Consider the following 24,523-nt stretch of genomic DNA (forward strand, 5'->3'; position numbering starts at 1 on the left):
GAGCTGTGTGCACGCTGCCGCTCTTTCCCCTCCCTTTCGCTAGGGCCATCAGCTGATTGGCCAGGGACGGAGAGGAGGCGGGGCAGGAAAGCACCACGCTGGGGGAAGAAGCGGGGGTGGGGGGAAGCTTGGCTGCCACAGAACCAAGCTTCTGTCTCCTGCCCCCGCAGGGGAGAGCGGTGGGCGGGGGGGGCTGAGGGCCGGAACCTTGTCAGGGGAGCTGCGTGCCACTCAAAATCGGCTCACGTGCCGTCTTTGGCACGCGTACCATAGGTTGCCGACCCCTGGTCTATCTCATTGCAGAGAGAGGAAGTGGATGCTTTATTACCTTCCCTGCTAGAAACCAGCCTTCCATTTCAGCCTGGCTCAAGAGAGGAAGCACCAAAGTTGCACATGATGAAAAGAGAGTCAACTCAAGGGGAGAAGGAGTTTGCATCCTAAGTGTGCTTGTATGTGTGCGTGCATTAAGAAGGTGCCTATATATAGTAAAAGTTTAGATTTCCATGTTACCATATGAATATAAATCTAAATTGAATCGCGTGTAGATTGCCCAAGCTTGATAACCATATGTTCCCAAGTAGCAAGGGCCGGTGCAACCCATTAGGCGACCTACATGGTCGCCTAGGGCGCTATAATTTGGGGGGCGGCGACCGCGGCGGTATTTCGGCAGTGGGACCTTCCGTCGCCTCTGTGGGGGGAGGCATTTCGGGGCGGGACCTTCCGCCACCTAGGACGGCAGAAAAGCTGGCAGCGCTCCTGCAAGTAGCAATTGCATTAGAAATAAATCTTAAATTAATATAGATGGGACAGAAACTTTACTAGGTAATAATGTTAAAAAATTAGTCTTTAGATGACCACACCATCAGTGTGAGGTGGGAATTGAAACCGTTCAGATAGAAATGGAAATATGTAACTATTGTAACAAAATAATGAGGACCGAAGAATGAAAACAATTACTTTTAGAGCAGCAATTAGTTAAAATTAAAAGTTATAAAATTAAGTCAGGAAAAATCAATGAGGTATGAAAAAAAAAATCAAACTAAAACAGCAGTTAGTATTTTGCTACAGTAGTTCATGCACGACCCCCAGAAGTCTTATATTGTGAACTACACTATTATTTCTGCATGCTATTGCATTATCCACATGAACAAATGATGCATCTTTCCCCATAATCTACACTGGTAAATTTTAAAAAACGATTATTAATAAAGAAAAATACAATGGGAAAGTTAATTTTATTGCTAATCCAGGACCATATTTTCTGCCAGAGAATATTACAATAGATGCCAAGAGCTCTGAAAGTGGTATGTATATTCCAAAACTGAAAAATATGCATTTAATTTTAAAATTGTCTACAGCTGCTGGTGCAGTGTCAAGTAGAACTAATGCACATCTCATGAAATATGCCCTCCACTGTTCCTGCGATAAAATGGCAGACTAACAATGTTGGATAAAAATCCTGACCACAGTACAAGCATGCTCCTTATCAGCATGCTATTCTACCAGTGCAACACTAAACTAAGGGTACGTCTACACTACGAGATTAATTCGAATTTAGATAATTCGAATTTGGGAAACAGATTGTATAAATTCGATTGTGCGCGGCCACACTAAGCACATTAATTCGGTTTTTAACCACATTAATTCGGTGGTGTGCGGCCACACTACCCCATTAATTTTAACCACATTAATTCGGTGGTGTGCGGCCACACTACCCCTAATTCGAATTAACAAAATCGATTTTGGTGCTACTCCGCTCGTCGGGGTGGAGTACAGAAATCGATTTTAAGTGCCCTTTAATTCGAAGTAACTGGCTCCGTTGTGTGGACAGGTTAAGGATTAATTCGGATTAGCGCAGCTAAATCCGAATTAAAGTCGTAGTGTAGACCAGGCCTAAGATCCCGCTTACAAAGTATTGTATAACTCCTCAGCAGGTACTGACCCAAGCCACCAGCTTGTAACAAGCTCATCCTTGTGAAGAGTGACATGGTGACTAGAAAAAAACAATTTAGAAGAGCAGCAGAATGCCCCAAAAGGCAAAGGATTCAGTCCCATGTATTAAAACTTCATGAGTCAGGCCCCCAAAACATGAGACATAAGAAGTAATAAACTTTGGGTTGTTATTTGCCTTCTGGTTTCTGAGCCTTTAGGGTGCATTATGTCAAATTTTCAAGCCTCTCTTATCAGGGCTAAACAAATTTTTTTTTTAAATGAAAGCTGAAATTCTCTTGCAATCATCTGTCTCCAGAACCTGGAACTTTAATAAAAACATCAACTGTAATGAGACTCATGATAAGATCATGAGATTTAGCAACACTCCCATCCTGCTCCCACTAAAATCAAAGGAAGATTTGCCACTAAGTTAAATGGGAACAGGATTGGACCCAAAATTCTCTCTCTCGTTGAGTTAACTTTTTCTTAGAGTTAGACTTTTAGGATTGTAAGCTCTTTGTAGCAGAGTAAGATTTTTCACTATATGTCTGTACAGGCCCTGGCACAGCAGTATCTATCCCCAATCGGGGCCTCTAGATGACACCACAATATAAATAATTATTATAGAGCACATGCTTGAATATTTAGCAACTATAATTTTATGCAAATCAAATAATCTATAGTTAATTTCCTACCACACATAAGGTAATTGTATAAAACACTAACCAGAGCCTTCACACCAGCATCAGGGTCCTTATCCTGCAAGAAGAACTTGCTTCCATCATGATAAAGACATTGTTAATATAGTAAGCTGTGACCCAGCATGCAAAATTGGCACATTTAGCAAGAGGCTAAAATAAGGTAATTGCTTCAGTAGTTATGATGTAAGAAATCATTTATGTAAGAAGCCTTGAATACATTATTTCTGAATCCTGGCAGGTAAATTAAAAGTTATTAAACCAAACTTTTTCACCCACTTGGTGTGAACAGTTTAATGAAGCAGTGTTTAAGAACAGTAGCAGTCCTGCAAAACACGCTTTTTCCATCAGCAAGTTAAACAATGAGAATTACTGCCTGCTAAAGTTAGATTTCTGTCCCTTTCTCCAGGCAGAGGAAAAAGGTAGGGGGGAGAGTGCAGAAAGGGATAATTTTATTTATTTTTAGTTTAAAGCAGCTGTCAATGACAGCAAATATATAATATGGCCTCCCCAATCCATCCACCAAGATCACAAACCCATCAAAAGCAAACATCCTCACAGACTGCTTAAAACCTGGGTTCCATATCTGACCTATTATAGGTACACTTATAAATTTACTTTCTTTGCAACAAATCAGACACCAAACATATTACGCTCCCCAAGCATCACTGAACTTCAATTCAAATTGCTTTAGTACTTTTTTACAAAGAGAAAAGTTTATTTAGAACAAGATTATTCTGGATCTTGAGTAGACCTATTGTATTTCATCTTACTTCAGGCATTTTTTCCCTTGAAATATTTGGTAAAGGAACTCACATTTTCAGGACACAGGATTTGTTTGACTAGATACTGTAAATTGATGGGCTTAGACTAGAGAGTTATACCAAATTAGAAATCATATTCCTAACAACCACATAACTGAAGATTATCAATGAGTGTTCAAAGAACAATACTGTGCTAATGAATGCATCCACTGTATGTTATTATATAGGTCAAGTGCCACCCTCACTTAGATTTAGATATGCTATTGGAAATAAAGGGAAAGAATTATGTACATGTATAAACTTGTTATACAATTAAGAAAAAAAACAAGTTGAAAAAATGTTAAGGTTACAAAGTCAAAGGCACACAAGTTAGGAAATGCCTGAATTAAGTTTGTCTCTGCAACTTTAATTCCCCCCCCCCTTGTGTGTATACATTATGATACAGTCTATAATTACATGATTATATAGTATCTTTCCCACAGGACCACTGCTTTATTCAGCGCATAGGATGGACAGGGATCAGGGTTGTGCAGGGAAGAAAACTATTGTCTGTAGAACCCCTTCCACATTTGTTGCATAAAGTTAGAAGGCATGTCGTGAAAGGGGTGAGGCATTGCAAGAAGAGAAAGTCTGGTTTTCAAATTAACTTTTGAATGCTGCCCTAGAGAACTGGATTCTATCCCTGCCTCTCCACAGAGATCCTATGTGATGCTGGGCAAATCATATTGTCACAGGTTTCACAAGTGGCCACTGTGGGTACGTCTCCATGGGGATAAAAGTCTTGTGGCACAGCTATGACTGGCCTGGGCCAGCTGACTCAGGATTGCAGTTCTAAAAATTGCTGTGTAGATGTTCGGGCTCAGGCTGAAGCCCGAGATCTGGGACTCTCCACCCTCTCTATTCCTCATTATCTGGGTACCCATCTTCAGACACCTGGAGTGTGATTTGCAGAAATGCAGATAGCTCACTGCAACTGAGTTCAACAGAAGCTTTGCTCTTAACATAAATATGTACTATAAAATATGAAGTACTCTGAAAAGTCAGGCTCTAGGTGGCTTGAATTGGGCACTCAAAATTGACATTTCTGATCATTTTGGTTGTAATCTCTGTGCCTCAATCCCCCATGTGTAAAATGGAGATAATTCCACATCACTTCACAGATTGTTGTGAAGATAACTTTATTAATGTTTGTAAAGAACTAAAATACTATGATAAGAGCACCATAGCAAAGCTCATGAGGAAATAAATAATTCTGTAATCAGTGCAATACATCTGTATTGTACCGGCGTGCAGTAAATAATGAATCAGGTCACACAATGAATGAGGAAGATAAAAAGAAATATTGAATAAACTACTCATTCAGTGAGCACAGCCAAGCCTGTGCACTGAATGAGGCAGTGAGGTTGTGGAAAAATAGTATGTGATCATGTAATTAAAGAGTATCTGTGACAGTCTGTACCCACATGATTTAAGGATTGGAAACTGGACAGGAGACTGGAAGGTATGTTGCAAAAGAATGTAGTGCACTGGTAACGAGGAATGAGGCAGAAGTTACAGAATAGAACAGAAGGAAACGTAGAGAAATGTGAGAGAGTTGGGAACAGGGACAATAAAGGAAATAGAGAGGGAAAGAAAGGCAGCTCCCTCACCTTAGGAACTAGGAAAAGATTAATAGATGATATATTTGGACTTTAGCAAAGCTTCTGATATGGTCTTTCTAGGAAGTTAAAAAAATATGGATTGAATGAATGGACTCTAAGGTAGATAGAAAGCTGGCTAGATCGTCTGGCTCAATGAGTGGTGATCAATGGCTCGATGTCTAGTTGGCAGCGGTATCAAGCAGAGTGCCCCAGGTGGTCTGTCCTGGGGCCGGTTTTGTTCAACATCTTCATTAATGATCTGGATGATGGGATGGATTGCACCCTCAGCAAGTTCATGGATGATACTAAGCTCGGGGGGGGGGGAGGGGAAGGAAGAGGTAGATACGCTGGAGGGTAGGGATCGGGTCCAGAGTGACCTAGACAAATTGGAGGATTGGGCCAAAAGAAATCTGATGTGGTTCAACAAGGACAAGTGCAGAATCCTGCACTTAGGATGGAAGAATCCCATGCACTGCTACAGGCTGGGGACCGACTGGCTAAGCGGCAGTTCTGCAGAAAAGGACCTGAGGATTACAGTGGATGAGAAGCTGGATATGAGTCAGTGCGCCCTTGTTGCCAAGAAGGCTAACGGCATATTGAGCCGCATTAGTAGGAGCGCTGCCAGCAGATCGAGGGACGTGATTATTCCCCTCTATTCAGCATTGGTGAGGCCACATCTGGAGTACTACATCCAGTTTTGGGCCTCCCACTATAGAAAGGATGTGGACAAATTGGAGAGAGTCCAGCGGAGGGCAACGAAAATGATTAGGGGGCTGGGACACATGGCTTAGGAGGAGAGGCTGAGGGAACTGGGCTTGTTTAGTCTGCAGAAGAGAAGAGTGAGTGGGGATTCAATAGCAGCCTTCGACTTCCTGAAGGAGGAGTTCCAAAGAGGATGGAGCTCGGCTGTTCTCAGTGGTGGCAGATGACAGAACAAGGAGCAACGGTCTCAAGTTGCAGTAGGAGAGGTCCAGGTTGGATATTAGGAAAAACTATTTCACTAAAAGGGTGGTGAAGCACTGGAAAAGGTTCCCCAGGGAGGTGGTGGAATCTCTATCCTTAGAGGTTTCTAAGGCCTGGCTTGACAAAGCCCTGGCTAGAATGATTTAGTTGGGGTTGGTCCTGCTTTGAGCAGGGGTTTGGACTAGATGATCTCTTGAGGTCTCTTCCAACCCTAAACTTCTATGATTCCTAAGCAGCCAGTGTGCATTTGTCTGTGTGCCTTTAAGGTTAATTTAGAACATGAAATGATCACACACAAATCTGGGGGACAGAAGTGGCTCCCCTAAAGGCTAAAAAAGCAGAAGGCAAACAAAAACAAATGTTTAATTTACAATTTTTAAGCCAGTTCATCCAATTTTAGCATCCATCTCATGCTTTTGAACACCAGGGTTTGATGATACTAGAGTTCTAGCCTACTTGTCAATTCTTCCACATGTTCTGCTCTCTTCTCTAGGGGGCAAATAAGGACTAAATATAAAAGCTAAGGGCTAGAGCAGAGAACTGCAGAAAGAATTCACTGATTGGAAGCCAGAATGACTCTTGCTGGTCCATAGTTGCCTTTTTTCCTCCTCAAGCAAGCTCCCCATAGTGCCACATTCTGTTCATCCATGCAGAGAGAGCGATACAATGGATACAAGAGAGAAAGAGGCAGCTTCCCTCCCACGCATTGATGAAGCATCACACAGCAATACATGTAGAAGTGAATCTATGATTAGATGGAACATTAGATTTGGTAGGAGGGTGGTAGTTATAAACTACCTCAGCTTTGAGGTGTTGATACCCATAATTAGCATAAGAATACTAAAAACACTTCTAAGATCAATCTGAATGCACAAAAAGCCATTATTATGTTTTTTGTTCTAGCCTATTGCGCTTCTGCTTTCTCTCAACTGGGCATTTGGAACCACTGGATCCATGGAGCCTTAGATCTTGTGGCCCTTCTCAATTCCCTCCGTCTGTTCCCTGTATGGTTTACAGTCATAGAAGAGGGCTCTTCAGTGAGCCCAGGACAAACTAACTGCTAGGCTTCTGTTGTGCGCATAACCTTGTGGCTGAGATCTACATCAGGTGAATGACATCCTAAGGGAAAAGCTTTAAAACATGACTCAAGTGTACTTTAAAGGCTCAAAAACTAGAAAACAAAAATTAGAACGATTTTTCCAAATTTCATGATTTTTAAGCCACGTGTGATTTTTGCAGGGGCCTGACTCATGATTTTTGGATGCTTGCAGTTGGCAATAGTGTACTATATGCAGTTTTGTCTTTAGGTATTTCTAACACCCCTATCACTGTAGTATCTAAACACCTAAGTAAGCACATGTTCTATGTTAGTACTAATATGTACTTGTGTAATGGTTTTCACCAAAGATTTGCACTTTATATACACACATTGAGGAGTTCAAAAATAAATCAGCATTAGTTAGCAAATACCATGGCCCTCCAGAGTCACACACAAACAAGCTAGATCAGCAAATCTGTATGAATCTAAATAATGGTTTCACCTCAAAATAATGTTCTGTAGTACGAGATACCATTAGTTAGACAGGGGCATTAAAATCCACCTTTGCCTGTGGATTCGCCTCATGACAGATCAGGTTAGCTTAGTGCACAAGCAACTCAGTATCATTCCCCCCACCCTCTATGCCTGTCACATGTCGTTATCCAACTTCCTTTAGACCCCACCCAAGCAGGGTGGTTGGGATTTAGTTGGGGTTGGTCCTGTTTTGAGCAGGGGGTTGGACTAGATCAGGGATGGGCAAACTTTTTGGCCCTAGGGCCACATTGGGTACAGAAATTGTATGGAGGGCTGGGTAAGGAAGGCTGGGGGAGGCTATGCCTCCCCAAACAGTGAGGCGTGGCCTTGTCCCCACCCCCTATCCAGCCCCCCCTGCTCCCCACCCCTGACTGTCTCTCGGGACTCCCGCATCCTATCCAAACACACCTGCTCTCTGCCCCCTGACCATCCCCCCGGGACGCCTGTCCCCTATCCAATCCCCCCTGCTCTCCACGCCCTGACCACCCCCCCCATAGGGTCCCCACCGCCCCCTATCCAACCCTCCCTACTCTCCCCACCCCACGTTACCTGTGGGGTGGGGGAAAGGGGAGCTCAGTCCTTTCCCTGTGCGTTTCCCCTGATCGTTTGGCTGCTCTCCCTGGCAGTTGGGCAGGGTTTGCTCCCTATCTGGGTTTGGCTGCTGGGGGTGGAGGGAGGGCCTTGGCTTGCTCTGCCCCTGGCAGCAGGGCCTAGGCCCCTTAACCGCCCCCCTGCAACCCGCCCTGCCCCCCCCCCCCCCCCCCGGAATTCCCCCGCTCCCCGCCCCCTGACCGCGCCGCCCTGGAGCACCAGGTCTGACGGCGCTATAGCCGTGCCATCCAGCTGCCCAGGCGCTGGGGGAACTGTGACTGTGAGGGAGGCAGGAAGGGAGGGGAGCAGAAGGGGAGGGGCCAGGGGCTAGCCTCCGCCCCGCTCACTGCACTGCCGGGGAGTTGGGTTGGCTCCTTCGCAAGCCTGTCCTGACCCTGCTCCCTGGCAGGAGCTTGGGGGGCAGAGGGAAGGGTCCTGCGGGCCGGATGTGGCCCATGGGCCATAGTTTGTCCCCCCTCTGGACTAGATGACCTCCTGAGGTCTCTTCCAACCCCAATCTTCTATGATTCTATGATCTTTCAGGGAACAAATGAAAGACACCTGGAATCACTCCATTTTTGAAGGCTATTCAAGTCTCCTGGTGGTCAGATTTACAAAACCTGCTTTCCACAGGGTGAGGTGGTTTTGTTTTGTGAGCCAGCCTTAGCCTTGCTCTGATGCTGCAAGAGGGGGAGAGGGGAACAAGCCCCATTTTCCCCACCCCTCAACCCCCTCCCCCACAATGTGCACCTTCCTAGCTCCCTAAAAATATCCACCATGCATTCATCTGTCCCCACCATCCAATCCTTCAATTCAAAATTTGGTCACCCTCATAACCATTCCTACTGTAACATTACGTGAGGAAAATAAAACACTTTTTTACCAATTAGGACAGGATTCCCCAACATTCCTAAGATACCGTATCACATTTAAATAGCTACCACAATACAATCCACCCAGAATGCTGCAGGATTTTTAATGGCACTATCTGATCAGCAGGAAATAACTTATAACTAAGTTAACATACATGATCTTTAAGCATTTGTATTGTGCTTGGGTAATCCTTTCTGTATTCTGTCCAGTAAAATACAACTTGAAGTGATTATTCAGTTTTTAAGTGTAACATTCAATTAAATTATATGTACACTGTGTTGTGGAAAATTTATTTTAATCATCTGGCTAGATTACAAGCTTCTGAATGGGAAATGTTATGGAAACTAATCTAATGAATATCTGGGGGAGTTTGACAACGAATCTTCAGGAGAACTGTAGGTAAAATGTACAAATCTAGCCAAAGAAAACAGTAACTTTGATTGTTCTACATAAAGAGTGAAAGTACAAAAAAAAAATCTGGAATATATCAAACTGTTTTAGATGCAAGAGGCTATTACTAAAAATGACTGTGTGCTGAAAAGTGGAACAATAATAGTTTAATTATACAAAGCCTTCTATCTGGTCCGCAGCAAAACAGAAAATATATACTAATCCAACATATATGGTGAAATTTGAAAATCACAATCTCACATGATCACAGAACTCTGTAGTACGTGCATCTATAATTATATCAGCCTGACAAAACTGTCATGAATTTACCAGCCCAGACACAAAGTACAATTGTCTGTCCTTTGCCACAACAGACTGACATAATGAAAACACTGATATTGAACGTACTCTTGTAAAATATTTACTTGCTGCAGGCTAATAGGTTAATAAACTTTATGCAGGGGCTTGACTTTATGCACAAGTAATCCCATTGATGTGAATACAATTACACTTCTGAATACATTTAAGCATCTGTATAAAGTGTTTGCAGCATTGGGGCCTAAAACACTAACTTTATATTATATTGTATTATTTATTTACCAGTATTTTACATTGAGCAATGTTGAGCAATAATGTAACACATGATTTTGCTGTGAGAATGCTAACTGAACTTCCTGACTTTCATGTGATTAAACTTTTAAGCTGGTCAAACCAATTTTTTTCAGATATTTTTTAATAGTTTTAAGTTTTATTTTTTTTTTCAAATTTGTATAAACCAACAAGGAATTACAGAACAACTATTGTAATAACCACCAACTCTGTCTTACATACAAAGTTACTACCACAGTAGAATCATTATCTACTGAGCTTTTCTCACCTTCCTGGTTCAACAACAATTCATCTTACAATCTACAGAACAGTTTAATGTGCAACGGTTAAAATTAAAGTTACTGTAATTAAAGACTGCTAATGCATAAGTGTATTTTGGCAAGAACACAAAAATTACAAAGACTGTTGTGGACAGATCAGAAAGAATATCTAGTAAACATGAAATAATTTGTGAGAAATCCATTCCAGGAAGGAATTGAAGCAACACCTTTAGTAACTGAAAGTAGTGTGAGTGTGTGAGTGTGCGCGCGCACATCAGAAGCAACATTAATTGAGGCCTGCAAAGAGGAGTTGTTGTCAAAGCCATCAAATACTAAAATCAGTGAGAGCAGCTATTGCTCTTACAGAAAGGCTAGAGTATCAGGTATTCATAGGTGGTCATCCATCCAGGTCCCAACCTATTTAAAATTTTAGTCTTATTTTTATATTATTTTAATTAATGAATCTGGTATATTACATCTTTAGGGTCCAATCCTGAAAGGATCTGAGCATCTTCTGGGAAGTACTCATCATATTCAACTCCCACTGAATCAAGTGATGCTCAGCAACTTTGCAGGGTTGGACCCTGCTTTTCTAAGAGATTTCTTATCAAATTAATATTCCAAGTACACAGCATGTACACTGTAAGTTACAGAAAACAGTAGCAGAAGAGACAGATTGCTTAGTTAAGTGTGAAATTGTGTTCTGGGATGTGAAGAATTGGGCTTCATGCACGTGCAAACATGAGTTACTAGTGACCCAATGACCAAAGTTTGAGAATTGCTGGTATACGTAAGGGTTCACCCTTTCTTCAAGTGGCAGACAATGAGATACATGTTATTTTGTACTCTTGTATGTTTATTTTTTTTTCAATTATTAAAAAAGGCAATGCCATGTGCTGTAGATGTCTTACTACAGTAGGTAGGGTTGTTGTGTGCAGCCGGTTTCAGTGAGGACAGCCAAAACATTTTTCCGTTCATAACAGAAGCTAACAAAATACGCTTTGTATGTTCATAACAGAAGCTAACAAAATACGCTTTGTATAGCCATATGAAAGGTGCATTGCTACAGTACCCCACTCAGGGTCTTATCCCATGCCCATCAGCATGGTATCCAAGTCCTGATTGCTTCACCCATTCCTCTAGAGGAGCCTTGTTGTTCCCACAGAGAAACACTTACCAACCATAGAGGTGATGTGCTTATATTTCACATGTAGGGCCACAATGTCCACCTGTTTGAACCTAGAGTTTAATACCGTCAGCACAGGAGTACAGTGGGCAAATGACTCCACAACAATGGCTCCCGAGTGCTCGTGTATAATATGCACCCGGAGTCTTTTACTATTTCTTTTTTTTGTGTGTGTGTCCATGTGTAAATGCAGAAACTGGGAATAAAATATCAAACAGGAAAGAGATTTTCTGAAGTGTAACTGAGCCACTGGCTGTGGAAGCTGGCTTACTTAGGAGCCAGAGTTCACACAGAGAAAGGTCTCATACAAACACAAGGAGTACAAAACCACAAAGCTCATTGGCTTTTCAATATTTTTGTCTGAAAATTAGCCAAAGTAGTAACACAGTCTAAGCTGCAGCAACAAATTAAAACTGTGCTTTAAAAATAATCTCCCCCCCCTAGCCCCCACAGCTTATTTCAAATGGATAACAAGTTGAAAATTCCATATGGACTTCTACTTCATTATTGTTATTTCAAACTCTAAATGTTATCTGCTAAAAGATCTTACCTTGGCTCCAAGCCCTGGCAGAAGGTAGGATTTTTCATAATAAGAGCCTGGAAATTTTACAAGACCATGGGGATTTTAAAAATATTCTTGCACATTCTTAATGGCCAAATTAATAGATCTTATGCCAGATGTAAAGTGGCATTTTATGGTTAACTTTTAAAGGGTACTAATGGGGTAAACTTTTAAGACTACTTTAAGATATGCAAGCAGTTAATTTAATACAAAACCATATTCACTACTGTACATTCATTGTCTGCAATGGACTTCCTGTAAGGCAGTTTACAATTTTTTTTTCTAGAGAGAAATGTAATTTAAATAGCTCTCAAGTATTCTGGCATTTAATAACTGAAGTTCTTCACTATCCTACTGTCTGGTCTTGCTACCACACACAATGCAGTGCATTAAATACCATTCCCTCACACTTTTATGGATTAACGCACTTCTGCTGAGTTGGTGGTCACGCAGATTCAGAGGCGTTTCTGCGGGTGATCTGCTGGTCCCGTGGCTTCGGCGTACTCCCCGCCACCGAATTGCCGCCGAAACTGCAGGACCGGCGGACCTCCCGCAGGCACACCGCCGAAGGCCGCCTGACTGCTGCCCTCACAGCGACTGGCAGGCCGCCCCCCGCAGCTTACCGCCCCAGGCCCGCGCTTGCTGCACTGGTGCCTGGAGCCGCCCCTGGCAGGGATATATACAAAGACACAGAAGGCAAAGAGGATACTCAGGATGTGTTGCAAAGTCAGGGGAGCACACAATCATGGATATATAGTTATATGCATTTTCGTGAACATACAGGGTTAAATTCTGCTCTCACTTTTACTGGCATAGGTGAGGTAAATTCCATTCAAGTCAACGGAGCTGGGATTTAAACAAAAGTTGAATTAAGAATGTCAACTGGAACTCCTAAGCATGTGCTTATTTTTCTGATCTTTGTTTCTATAATTCATTTACAATAGTTTCTTTAAAGCCAGACACTAGTTTTCTTTGTTATACCTAGCAAACTGGTGACAAACCAATAAGAAGTACCACAACATCCTCTTCTCCGTTGTTACTCTACTCAGAACAGGCAGCTCTAGCCTGAGGAAACATTTCATATAGATCCAAGACTTCATATTTCCCCATTTCACACAACAGTTAGCAGTTCATGTAAATATTATGAGAATGTCACTATATTTCTTGATTCCACAGACAGCAAAAACAAGAAGGTCAAGTACTTTGTTATCGTGCTGCTGCACTATCCCATATAGGAAGCAGGCAGGCAGAATTTTCTTCAACTCAAACATCCTGTCATTGAATTTTTTCTCAAAGTTGTTCTTAAACAAAAAACAAAGATAAAAGAGGCGTTGGAGTTTTCAAGTGGACTGTGCTAGTCTCCCTCTGCCTCAATAAAGCTATAAATCTTATATGTCTTCCTTCTCCTCCCTTCCCTTGATGCCTTGCACTCTTCATACCAAAGCCAGTAAAATAATTCCCTGGTCCATGTGTGGGATTTCCAACTGTCTGAATATACAAGGGCTTCTGGATAGCTTTGTTAGCTCATATAAATGTTACTAGATCTTTTAAAAGACCTACAGTATAGTGAACAGCAAGTCTGCTGCTAATGCTAATGTTTAACATATTTTAAAACAATGACACATTTGGAAAGTGATGCAGCCAACAGAGGAGCTCAAAGAAAAATATTTGACTCTTGCCAACAAGCAAAAGTAAGCAAATAGAGAAACAGAACAAAAGTATGTCAAATGATGCAGCATATATCACAGCTAACAGAAAAGTCACCACATACATGAACAGTCTATAGGTCATGGGCAGAGAAATAATTAAATACGTGCAGAGTGCTCATCACCAGCCAAAGATGTGCCTGGATCTACAGCTTCCCCCCCCCCCCCCCGACTGTAATTTTATCTTGGTATTTGAAGCTCAAAATGGGGGTTGACCACAGAAAATCAGAGTATAGCACTATCTAACTTTCTCAGTCACCTACAAGGCATTGGTAAGCTACCTTGGCTGTGTATTCAAAGATGAAGTTTTAAAGACACCTCAGAGGCTGAATTAGATGTCAGCAGACATAAGTAATGTAGAGGAAACTCCATCTCTGCCCCTCAAACAGGCAGTAGGCAAAAGAACTAAATGTCATGTACGGTAGCGCATCACAAGGGATGAGGTAAAAATCTCAAGTTTGGATGCCTAAAGCTAGGTATCTAAATGCATAGTCTGATTTTTAGAGATAAAGAGCATACACAGCTCTCACTGGCAACATTTACACTACACTCCAATATCAGCAGTGTGTGGGGTATGCATAGCCACATGCTGTAATGAAAAGCAAGCTGCGTCCATACTGTGGTGCATAGCCACTGGTGTCAGGGAAAGGCTCTGGCAGAGGGAACGCAGCAGGGAAAAGCTTCAGCAGCTTCCCACTGTTTGAACCTAGAGTTTAATACTGTCAGCACAGGAATACAGTGGGCTCCAGCAGCAGGGAGGCAGCGGGACACTACACTGCTAACAATAGCAGTGTAGATGGGGAAAGTGCTGCTTGGGCTGTGGAAAAACGTGTAAGGTACATACCCACAGGCTTCAGGTCTGCCGTTACTGTAGTCGCTTAAGCAATGCCTCACTGTCTACACTGCTATTTATACCCATGCTAAGAGGGTATGTACTCTACATGCCACCAAAAGGAGTGTGCAGTGTAGGCACATCTATTGCCTTGTATACTGAGAAGAGGTGCCATGCCATGCCCCATCCCAGTCCACTGAATAGGGGGCATAAGCAGGGAGGAAAAAACAAGGCATGGGAAGAGCACCACTGCTCTCCCGCAATTACCAGCCTGCCAAATCAGTTTGCCCTATTTCTCAGCAGTTTGTCCTGAATTTGGCTTTTTCAGTTATGCTCCAAAGGCACAGTTACACCTTCACAAAATTTCTCAGTTGAATAATTAATATATTGATTACTAATAATTACTGACACTACTTCACATTGTGTGTGATCTGCAATATTTCACTTAAAGCATGAAAAAGCATCTGAAACTAGAAAAAATATGTCCTTTGGTAACTAAAAGATTATAGCTTTACTCAAAAATGTTATTGTTGTTTTGGTGGTCTGACACTTGTATCACTGCAGTTGAATTCTAGAAATTGATCTGTAATCTGATATCTAATTCAAGTTGTAAAAACAAAAGAAGCCACTTAACGAACAAACATTTAAGTGACTATTGAAAATATATACTCGATCTTTGTCGTAAAACTGTAAATTGTCTGTGCATCAAACCTAACTACACCAGAGAGAGTAAATCAGTTAAAGTTACAGAGGTGAGAAAACATTTGACCAAGACATGTAAAACTAAACCTTATAGTCTAACCATGCCCATTGGAGAAGTATCTTTCTAGCTTCAGGAAGTTACGGGTTGGTTCATTTCTTGCAGCATGACCAGAACTGAACACAATGTTCAAGCTGAGGGCATAGAATCCATTTACATACGGTAATGGTATTATAATATTTTCATTACTGCTGTTGTCTATGCCTTTAGTACAACCTAACATCTTTTGACCATCACTGTAAATAGAACAAATGCTCTTCCTTGAGCTTTTCACAAAGATAGCTAGTTCTTTTCTTGAGCATCCACAGTTAGTTTAGAACCTATTAACATATTTGAGTAATTCAAATGGTTTCTTCGTGCATAGCCTTCTACTTGCCTATACTGAATTTCATCAGGCATCATGTTGCTCACACACTTGCCTCTGTTCGGGTCTTTTGAAGTTCCTTCCACTCTTCACTAGTTTTGACTAATCTGTATGCCACCTGTAGGTTTTACCACCATCCTGCTCACCCCCTTTTTCCAGATCATTAAGGGGCTGTATGGATTGCCAAGGATGCTTGGGACAGAATCCTGGCAAACTCCCATTTATTAATATCACTCCATTTTTAAAATGGAGACAGTTTTGTCTTAGTCTTTGTTTTCTGTTTCTTAGCCAGTTTCTAGTCAATGGCGGAACTTTACCTCTCACCACATGACTACTTTATCTCCTTATTAGCCTGTTGTGAAAGGCTTTTTGAAAATTGAAATAAATTATGTCGATCAGTTCTTCTTTACATGCCATATAGTTGACCTGCTGAAAAGAATTCTAATGCATCAGAGACACATAACTTTAATTTACAGGAAAACATGCTGTTTTATTGCTATCATGACATGGTCGTTAAGCATGGGCATTATTAAAAAACCCTTAAGATTAGATAGATGTCTGATATATACCTATCTTTAATGGCTCCTTCAGCTAATTTACCTATTACTGAAGTAAGACTCACAGGCTTGTAGTTCCCAGACTCACAGTGCCTTTTACCAGAAAAGCACAACATTTTTGTAAGGAGTATGGGGCCACTAGTTGGAGCTATGGGTTGCAATGGTCCATATAACTGGCTGACCTAATACCAGTCCATAAAAACCAACCCCATGGGAAACTTCCTTTGCACTTGTATGGCTGGTGTGAGGTTTCTGGACATCCTTCACATCTCATTATTTCTTCCTCTCGCAATGAAGGCCAATCTGTTTCATGACAACCTACTACTGCCACTTCTGACTTGAACAGGCGCTCAGAACAGCCAGCTCTGCTTCTGGAGTTCCCCTTTGAAGGGGCACCACTAGCTGCCATGGGCAGTGAACAGTAGCAGCCTACAGTCCTCTAAGTCTGAATTTCAGTTGTATTTTAATTCAATGTCAAGGTATCCCTCGGGTATTCCACTGCAATCACTGACAAGTGATAAACAGCACTGCAAATGGCGCTTGCGTCTTGGAATCCTACTTTGTATTAAAAATGAAGGCACCTGTGGAGTTTGAATTGGGATACTGAAAAAAGTCAGATGCAGTAGGATCACAACAGCCAAGTTACAGAACACACATTAAGAATCATTAAGCACCATAAACTCTAAATGCTCATAATAGTGTCAGAAATCCCCAATTCCCAGTCTACATAAATTGGGCTATAGAGCTCCCAAAGTAGCACACATTTCCTTGATTTCTGTAGCTTTACAATCCCAATTAGTGTTGCAGTGGCCTTCCTTTTTGCCTTAAATTCTCTCTTAAGGGGAAAAAGGGAAAACTGACTGAGTGAAGAGTCAAATAATAATACTACATGCCTGAAGTAAAGGCTTATGTCTGCAGAATTTGAACTTTTGAAATGATTTTAGTTTATCTGTGAAGCTCTAGGTAACTGCTAAGTCTTAACAATGCTGAATCTTCTCTTAACATGTTAAAATTATTTCACCCCAAGACTGACAAGAAACATGAGCAATTTCAGCCTTACAGGTAATTTTTTTCAGAAAGTTATAAAGTCACTGGCAACAAGGATTTAGAATGAAAATGCCATCTCAACCATAGCTGTAACATTACTAGTCCCATCCTATAAAGAGGATTCTGTTCAGCTATGTACCTTCCCAGTTTTACAGCCTTTGCATGCACTAGGGGAACAGTCATTAAAAAGCCACTTTAGAAATAAAATAAAGACCTTCTCTGCTTGTGACAAGCTTCCATCATGTGAAAATCAAAAGCTGATGCCTCCACAGTGGGATATTTATTGCCGGTTCCGGACAGTTTAAACAGGGCTATGAATAGGGTGGGGCAGAGGAGGCATACAACAAGCTAGAAGGAGAGTTAAAATAAAAATTCCACTTGGGTGGTTTGAAGAGTTCCTTTCCACACTAACCAGCACCTCCACCCCTACACATAGTGTCGATATCCACTGAGATTCCTCTACTACGTTTAGGGAGTATTTTAATTCCCTTCTCCCTGCCTCCACCCATCTCCCCATAGAAGAGGCTATCACAGATCAAGTCTGCTAAGAGAAGTGATTAAAACTCTTATCTCAAGAGGCAAGTTGCATTTAAAAACAGATGAATGTGCAGGCTAGGCAAAAGTTTTCAGAAAATATACCCAACTTTAAAAAAAAAATTAGTCTTAGGTCACTTCACTGTTCTAAGTTCAGTTTTCTTCTGAAGAGGAATGATCCTTGAAAATAATTCAGGATAGGTTAAGGAACCCTTTTGTTTTTTTGTTTTTTTTAATGTTTTCTGCTTGGATTTTGCAATTCTCTCTCATTTCTCCTACTCTAATTAAAATTTTATTTCTTCAAATATCTATTTGTATAATTTTTTTTCTAACATACTAAGTAGAATGAGAATTACATAAGAACATAAGGGCCATACTGGGTCAGATCAAAGATCCATCTAGCCCAGTATCCTGTCTTCCGACAGTGGCCAATGCCAGGTGCTCCAGAGGGAATGAACAGAACAGGTAATCATCAAGTGATCCGTTCCTTATTGCCCATTCCCAGTTTCTGGCAAACAGAGGCTAGGGACACCATTCCTGCCCATCCTGGCTAATAGCCATTGATGGACCTATCCGCCATGAATTTATCCAGTTCTTTTTTGAACCGTTATACTCTTGGCCTTTACAACATCCTCTGGCAAGGAGTTCCACAGGTTGACTATGCATTGTATGAAAAAAATACTTCCTTTTGTTTGTTTTAAACCTGCTGCCTACTAATTTCATTTGGTGACCCCTAGTTCTTGTTGGATCACTATTATACATGTTAGAGGCATACAGAAATCCAGACATGCACATAAGCATTTCAGAAGTGCAAAAACAATGTAATGCAAGGGGAAACCGCTAGCACTCAGGGGAGACTGGCCTATCTCAAAAACCAAAAGGAATAGTGTTAGAGTAAGGGAGAGCAAAGGGGAAGCTCTTCTTTCTCCTCTCTCTTCTCCTTTCCTCCATTTGCAGAGCTCTTCCCTCTCAGATAGTGAGGTGAAGACAATCCACTACTCAGCCAACCAACCACCCTACAGATAAGCTCCGGGACAATCCACCTGCCACCACCACTCCTGCTGATGTAGAATAACTACCAGGTGGAAGGATTATTTAAGATCCTCTATACGATGCTAGGGAATGGGTTCAAGAGTGGTGGGTCAAAGGTTGAAGGACAGAAGGCTAGGGATTTGGGTGGTAGTGGGAGAAAGGACTAATGGATTTTGGCCAAGAATGTGCGACTCGGGTCATATTTTGCCCATGGACGGTAACACATAGCAGCAGTTGACATAGAGGTTGCTCCTTTTTGGAGTTTTGACAGCACATCACTAATCTGGTATCAGAAACATACAATTTTTTATAAATGCTGGCCTAACTATTTACATGCAGAAATATTCTGGCATTATCTCCTTTCATTGGAAGGCACAAAACAAATTGATTGCCTCAGACACCTCAAAATGGGTCAGACTACTAGACTTCTTCGTTATCAGTTCATCTGAGCAGTGCTCTCCTGCCTACTCCCCACCAAAAAAGCATGGACACCAAATCTTCATGAAGATCATATATATTAATCATGCTATCCTGGCCACAAGCATTACCAATGGACATAAGTGTACAGAGTTACCAGGAAACTGCTGTACCATACTCTCAGACAATAATAATTACACTTGCCATGCCTGGTCTCAAAAAAAAGATATATTCCCATTCACCAAAATACAGCCAACAACAAAAAAATAGCTCATACTTTGAGCTGGATTGTACTACTAAAAGTTTGCTATGATTTACCTGTCTTCCTTCCATTTTGGAGTTTCTAGATATGTTAAAGTACAATTCTGGGGATGATGAAGGCTATATGATTGCAAACTCTTTGACAAGCTATAAAGATACCGAAATGCCCATAAACTATCAGTATATAAACCAACTGGCATATCATTTTAAAACAAAGTAACCAGCAACTAATATATGGCTAACTGTAACAAAAAAACACCCCTTCATTGTGGTGAGCATATAAATCCACTTCACATCTAATACAAATGATTCCATGTAAAGAAATCTATGAATTACTGCAGCAATTCATATTCATCAGCTTTTAAAAAGCTAAAATACAAGTCACTCACAAAGTTGTTTTTTCACTCCCAATCTGTGTCGCTGTAGCCACATCTCGACTATCTCACCATTACCTGCTGGATGCCTTCCACTCAACTTCAACTTGGCTTGGCCAAAATGGAACTTCCCTATCTTTCCTCCAGAGCCCTCTTCTGGGTCATTGTTCACAACAGTGTCCTTCTTCCCGTCTGTCAAGACTGTAAGCTTGGGTCATCTTTGATTCTCTCTCTCTCTCTTTCTAACCCCCTATATCTAGGCTGTTTCCAAATCTTACTGCTGCTTCTTCCATAATATCCTTCCTATCCTACCTGTCCACAGCTGAAACTTATCTCCTGCTTTGATTACTGTAACCTCTTCCTCAACACTCACTTCACTCTCTGATCCATATCAAATGGAGCTACTGAAGACCGGGTTCCCTTGCCAATCTCTCCAAACACTGCCCTCTTTAAATCCCTCCACTGGCTCTACTTCTTCCACTATATCAAGTTCAAGTTTCTCTGCCTGACCTTCAAGACCCTTCAGACTCTGTCTCTCTGACCTTATCCACTTGTTTTTGTTACTCACAGCCATTCTGTTCAGCCAAAGACACCAACCTTGACCACCCACTTGTCTGCTCATTCCCACAAACCTCTTCATCCTTACTTCAACACCACCCGTTACGTGTGGATTGTTCTCCTTGATATGTGATCTGATCATTCCTCCTTTTAATCCCTTCTCCAGGCCAACTTCGGCTGTGATAACTACAAGAAAGTAGCCAATGTTAAATGGCAAGACTCAGGGCAGTTGGAAAATATTGCTATTTGTGTAATTAAAAAAACTAAAAAAAATGTTGCAAATATAAATATAGAAATATACCAATATACTGCATATATAAAGTGTATATATTTAATTGTCTCCCTCCCTACCCGTCTTTGTATATTAGTTCTGTTGTTACTATGTAAACTCTTTGGGGCAGAGACTTTGTTCTACCTCAACATCTGTACAGCAGAGAGCACAACCTCTGATTCTGATTGTGGTCTCCGGGTGCTGCTGGAATATAAATATTTACTACCAACTTAACACCTAAACAGCTCTCTAGTGGCCCAAGTGCTATAACTCAAGTATCATGTAGCAGTGCAAACAAAAGCTAGCAAGAAGCAATGGATCTGCACTTTTGGAAGTGGTAGAAGGTGAGAAGAGGAGCACTAGTAGTTACCATTCCCTCTACCCCAACCCAGAAATGCCTATTGATACTGAAGTGGCTGTCTCTCTAGTACTATTATAGAATGCTATTATATAACTTCTTACAGAAATATCCTTTCAATGAAATCACAACAATCTTCAGTGGCTCATTATAGAGCTTTTTTCCCCAGGGAGAAAAAAAAAATCTGTGTTACAAAAAGCTATGCTTTAATCAGGACGCAAGTGTTCTCAACATTGTTATTAGTAAGAAGGGAATGTGCGTAGATTACTGCACCATACACTTGCCCTCTGAAAACAGCATATCGGCAGCTATTATATTTTAATATTTCTTTTATTCACATCTCAGTAACTAATAGAACTAATATTTTATTCACATCTCAGTAACTAATAGAACTAATAGAACCTACCACAGAGTTTTCTTGCCTCTTAATACAAATCCTCATCACAGAGCATGAAAAAAACCCTTACAACCCAATCTCTCACAAAAGGTGAAATTGGTTTCTTTGGAAGGGGAATAAATTGATAGGTCATTGTTAATTCCAGACATTTCCCATAAATCAACTAAACAATCTATAATGTCAACAGATTGATGAGCCAAGTGACAATACAACCAAAACATCTGAACATTTAAATAGCCAATAGTTAACATCCATGATTTTGCACAATTTACAAAAGATCTAAACGCCCATTTAGAATCCACAGATATAACAAAGTTGCCTGAAAGAAATTTTAAAAAGGAAGAAAAATATGGAACACAACCCAAAACATGGAAACGAAAACAAGAGACACTTACTTCAGATTTGGAGGACATGTTTTCCTCCATGTCAGAATCATTGGGATCCACAATATCATCAAATGGTGGTAAAGTAGGCTTTTTCTTCTCCAGTGTCTCACTTTCCATTTTGACCTTCCCCATCTTAAGATGAGATTTATCCCTTATTTGTTTTTTGTCAGCAGAACAAGTAAGTATCAGGGAGGGAGCACTAGAAAAACTTCGAAATAAAGCCTCCGAACTACTTTTTTTCCTTTTTTTGGCAGTAAGTTCCTCAGAATCTGTAGTGGGGGGCCTTTTTGTAGGGGCTTTCTTTTCTTGCTGCTGTCCACCTGTTATAGTAAGAATGCTATTTTCAGATTTTGGCTCCTTGGACATGGGTTTGGGTTCCTTGAAGGCCATCTTAGGAACTATTTTTTCATCTTTCAGTGGTTTGTTTTCTTTGGGTTTCTTAGAGGATTCTTTGGAAGATTTGTTGTGTTCCCTGGAAGGTTCTTTGAAGGCACTTTTATGTTCTTTTGAGTCTTTAGACGGTTTTTCCTTGTGCTCCTTTGTTAATTTATGGGGCTTTGAAAAACTGTTACTACTGCTGCTGCTGTTTGTGTTTATATTCTTATTGGGGTCCTGCAACAAGGATAAGCACAGAGGAGATTTAAAACAAAGACAAAAACAGTATGAACACAAGATTTAACCTAAACACTTGGATTACAAACTGTAGAATTTGTTCACTCTTGGAATACATTCATAGGTTAAAACAATTCTTCTAGGTTCCCCCTTTTAAAAAATTGGCAATCTTTGTCCTTTGAAAAAACTGATCTTATCTTAAGAAACACATAGCCGATTTATTTTAAAAGATGAATACAGTACCTCAGTGGTTATAAAAGGTGGACTTTTTCGGTGAATTGTAGTGCAATAAACGCATCTAAGACACTACAGAATGCTCCTCTAAATTGTTTGGCAGGTAGTTAGGGCAATTTTAACTTCTGAACAAAGTTGGGTTTAAGTAGTATAAATGAGAAAAGCACATAAAAAGAAAGTTCAGGAATTTCTAATAAAAAATGTCCAGTGTGAAAAGCAAAACTGTTATGACAACAAGGCAGGTAAGGAACCTGTACTTTACAGCACAACTACAACCATGCGAGGGTCAAAACTCACGTTGCCCCCACAACATTTCAAGCAAGATCTTATGTTCTCCCCAACTTTTTCCACAGTTCATTTCTCATACAAAATGATATATCAGTGGATAATTCCTAAAACCCATCTGGCTACCCAGTATTTTAATGAAGTCTTCTTCGCTTCAAACTCATGGTAGGGGAAAAAAGCTGTGAAGTAGACTGTGCTAGGGGAGGAAAACCTTTACCTGGTTCCACTTCCTCATACTGCTGTTTACTTTTTCCCAGGTTTTGTTTATGTTGGGTATTTCCTTATTTTTTTAATTCCACCTTTGATAATGGCATTAAGCTTTTGAGCTGTTCTTATGTTTAAGTAGTCCTACCAAACAAGCAAATGGCAGATATGGTGTGTAATGTGCGTCTTCGCCCAAGTTTGCCATTGTAAAAATCTTAAAGGCCAAACATATGGCAGAGCCAGCATCTTTCAAGTGGTACTAATAGTAAGCGAACCACATTTTGAACCACTAAAAATGCTATTTCTGGGACTTCTCATTACATATGATCTGACCCCATTGTTTCTGGCCTGATTTTCAAAAGATGCTGACCTCACCAGCAGCTCACATTGATAGAGCGCTAAGAACCTCTGAAAAATCATTCATTCCAGAGATGTTAACATCAAATGCTTACATTAGTTATCCCCAGAAACAAGTTTATTTTTACTGAACTAGTAATTCTGAAACAACAAAACTCATTTTCCAACGAGTAACATATGCTCAAAGTAAGGCTAATTATTTTCCTATAGGTTGATTACACAATATTATCTTAAAGTAAACATATTTTTATTCAAGTTTTCCTAAATGTTAAACAGATTTTGATGATGAAATGCATACAATTCAATTGACTGCATACAGTTCTCAAACTGCCTTTCTTCGTGGCAAAAATAAAAGTCTAAATCAGGGGTCGGCAACGTTTGGCACGCGGCTCGCCAGGGTAAGCACCCTGGTGGGCCGGGCCACTTTATTTATCTGCTGACGCGGCAGGTTCGGCCGATCGCGGCGCCCACTGGCCGCGGTTTGCCGTTTCAGGCCAATGGGGGCGGTGGGAAGCCGCGGCCAGCACATCGCTCACCCGCGCCGCTTCTCGCGGCCCCCATTGGCCCGGGACGGCGAACCGTGGCCAGTGGGGGCAGCGATCGGCCGAACCTGCCGCGTCAGCAGGTAAATAAACTGGCCCGGCCCGCCAGGGTGCTTACCCTGGCATGCCCCTTGCCAAACGTTGCCGACCCCTGGTCTAAATGGTATAGAAATTAAAAAGAATTTTAGAACTTCATGGAACCAAGGGGAGTTTTGGGTGTGCAAACAACAAACAAACAAACAAAAAAATCTACAAAACACTGTAACTTGGGGGTTATAAAATTATGATGTAAAATAGTGCATACACAGATATTTGTACACAAATAGGATTCATTTACTGACAACATGCACAGTCATTCCAACATACTATAATACTCTTTTCTTCTCCTGCTTAG

At 41.1% G+C, this 24,523-nt stretch overlaps 1 protein-coding gene across 1 annotated transcript in view; it reads right to left on the bottom strand.

The window, feature by feature from the left end:
- MLLT3 (MLLT3 super elongation complex subunit) overlaps nucleotides 1-24,523 on the bottom strand; it is a 208,000-nt gene that overhangs the window by 32,686 nt on the left and 150,791 nt on the right. Inside the window, exon 6 of the mRNA XM_024193138.2 lies at nucleotides 21,905-22,507. Within this exon, the coding sequence (XP_024048906.1) occupies nucleotides 21,905-22,507 (603 nt within the window). The remainder of the gene's footprint in view (nucleotides 1-21,904; nucleotides 22,508-24,523) is intronic.

The sequence above is a fragment of the Terrapene carolina genome, unplaced genomic scaffold, assembly GCF_002925995.2.
Source record: "Terrapene carolina triunguis isolate 2854851 unplaced genomic scaffold, T_m_triunguis-2.0 Scaffold113, whole genome shotgun sequence".
Taxonomy (NCBI): domain Eukaryota; kingdom Metazoa; phylum Chordata; order Testudines; family Emydidae; genus Terrapene; species Terrapene triunguis.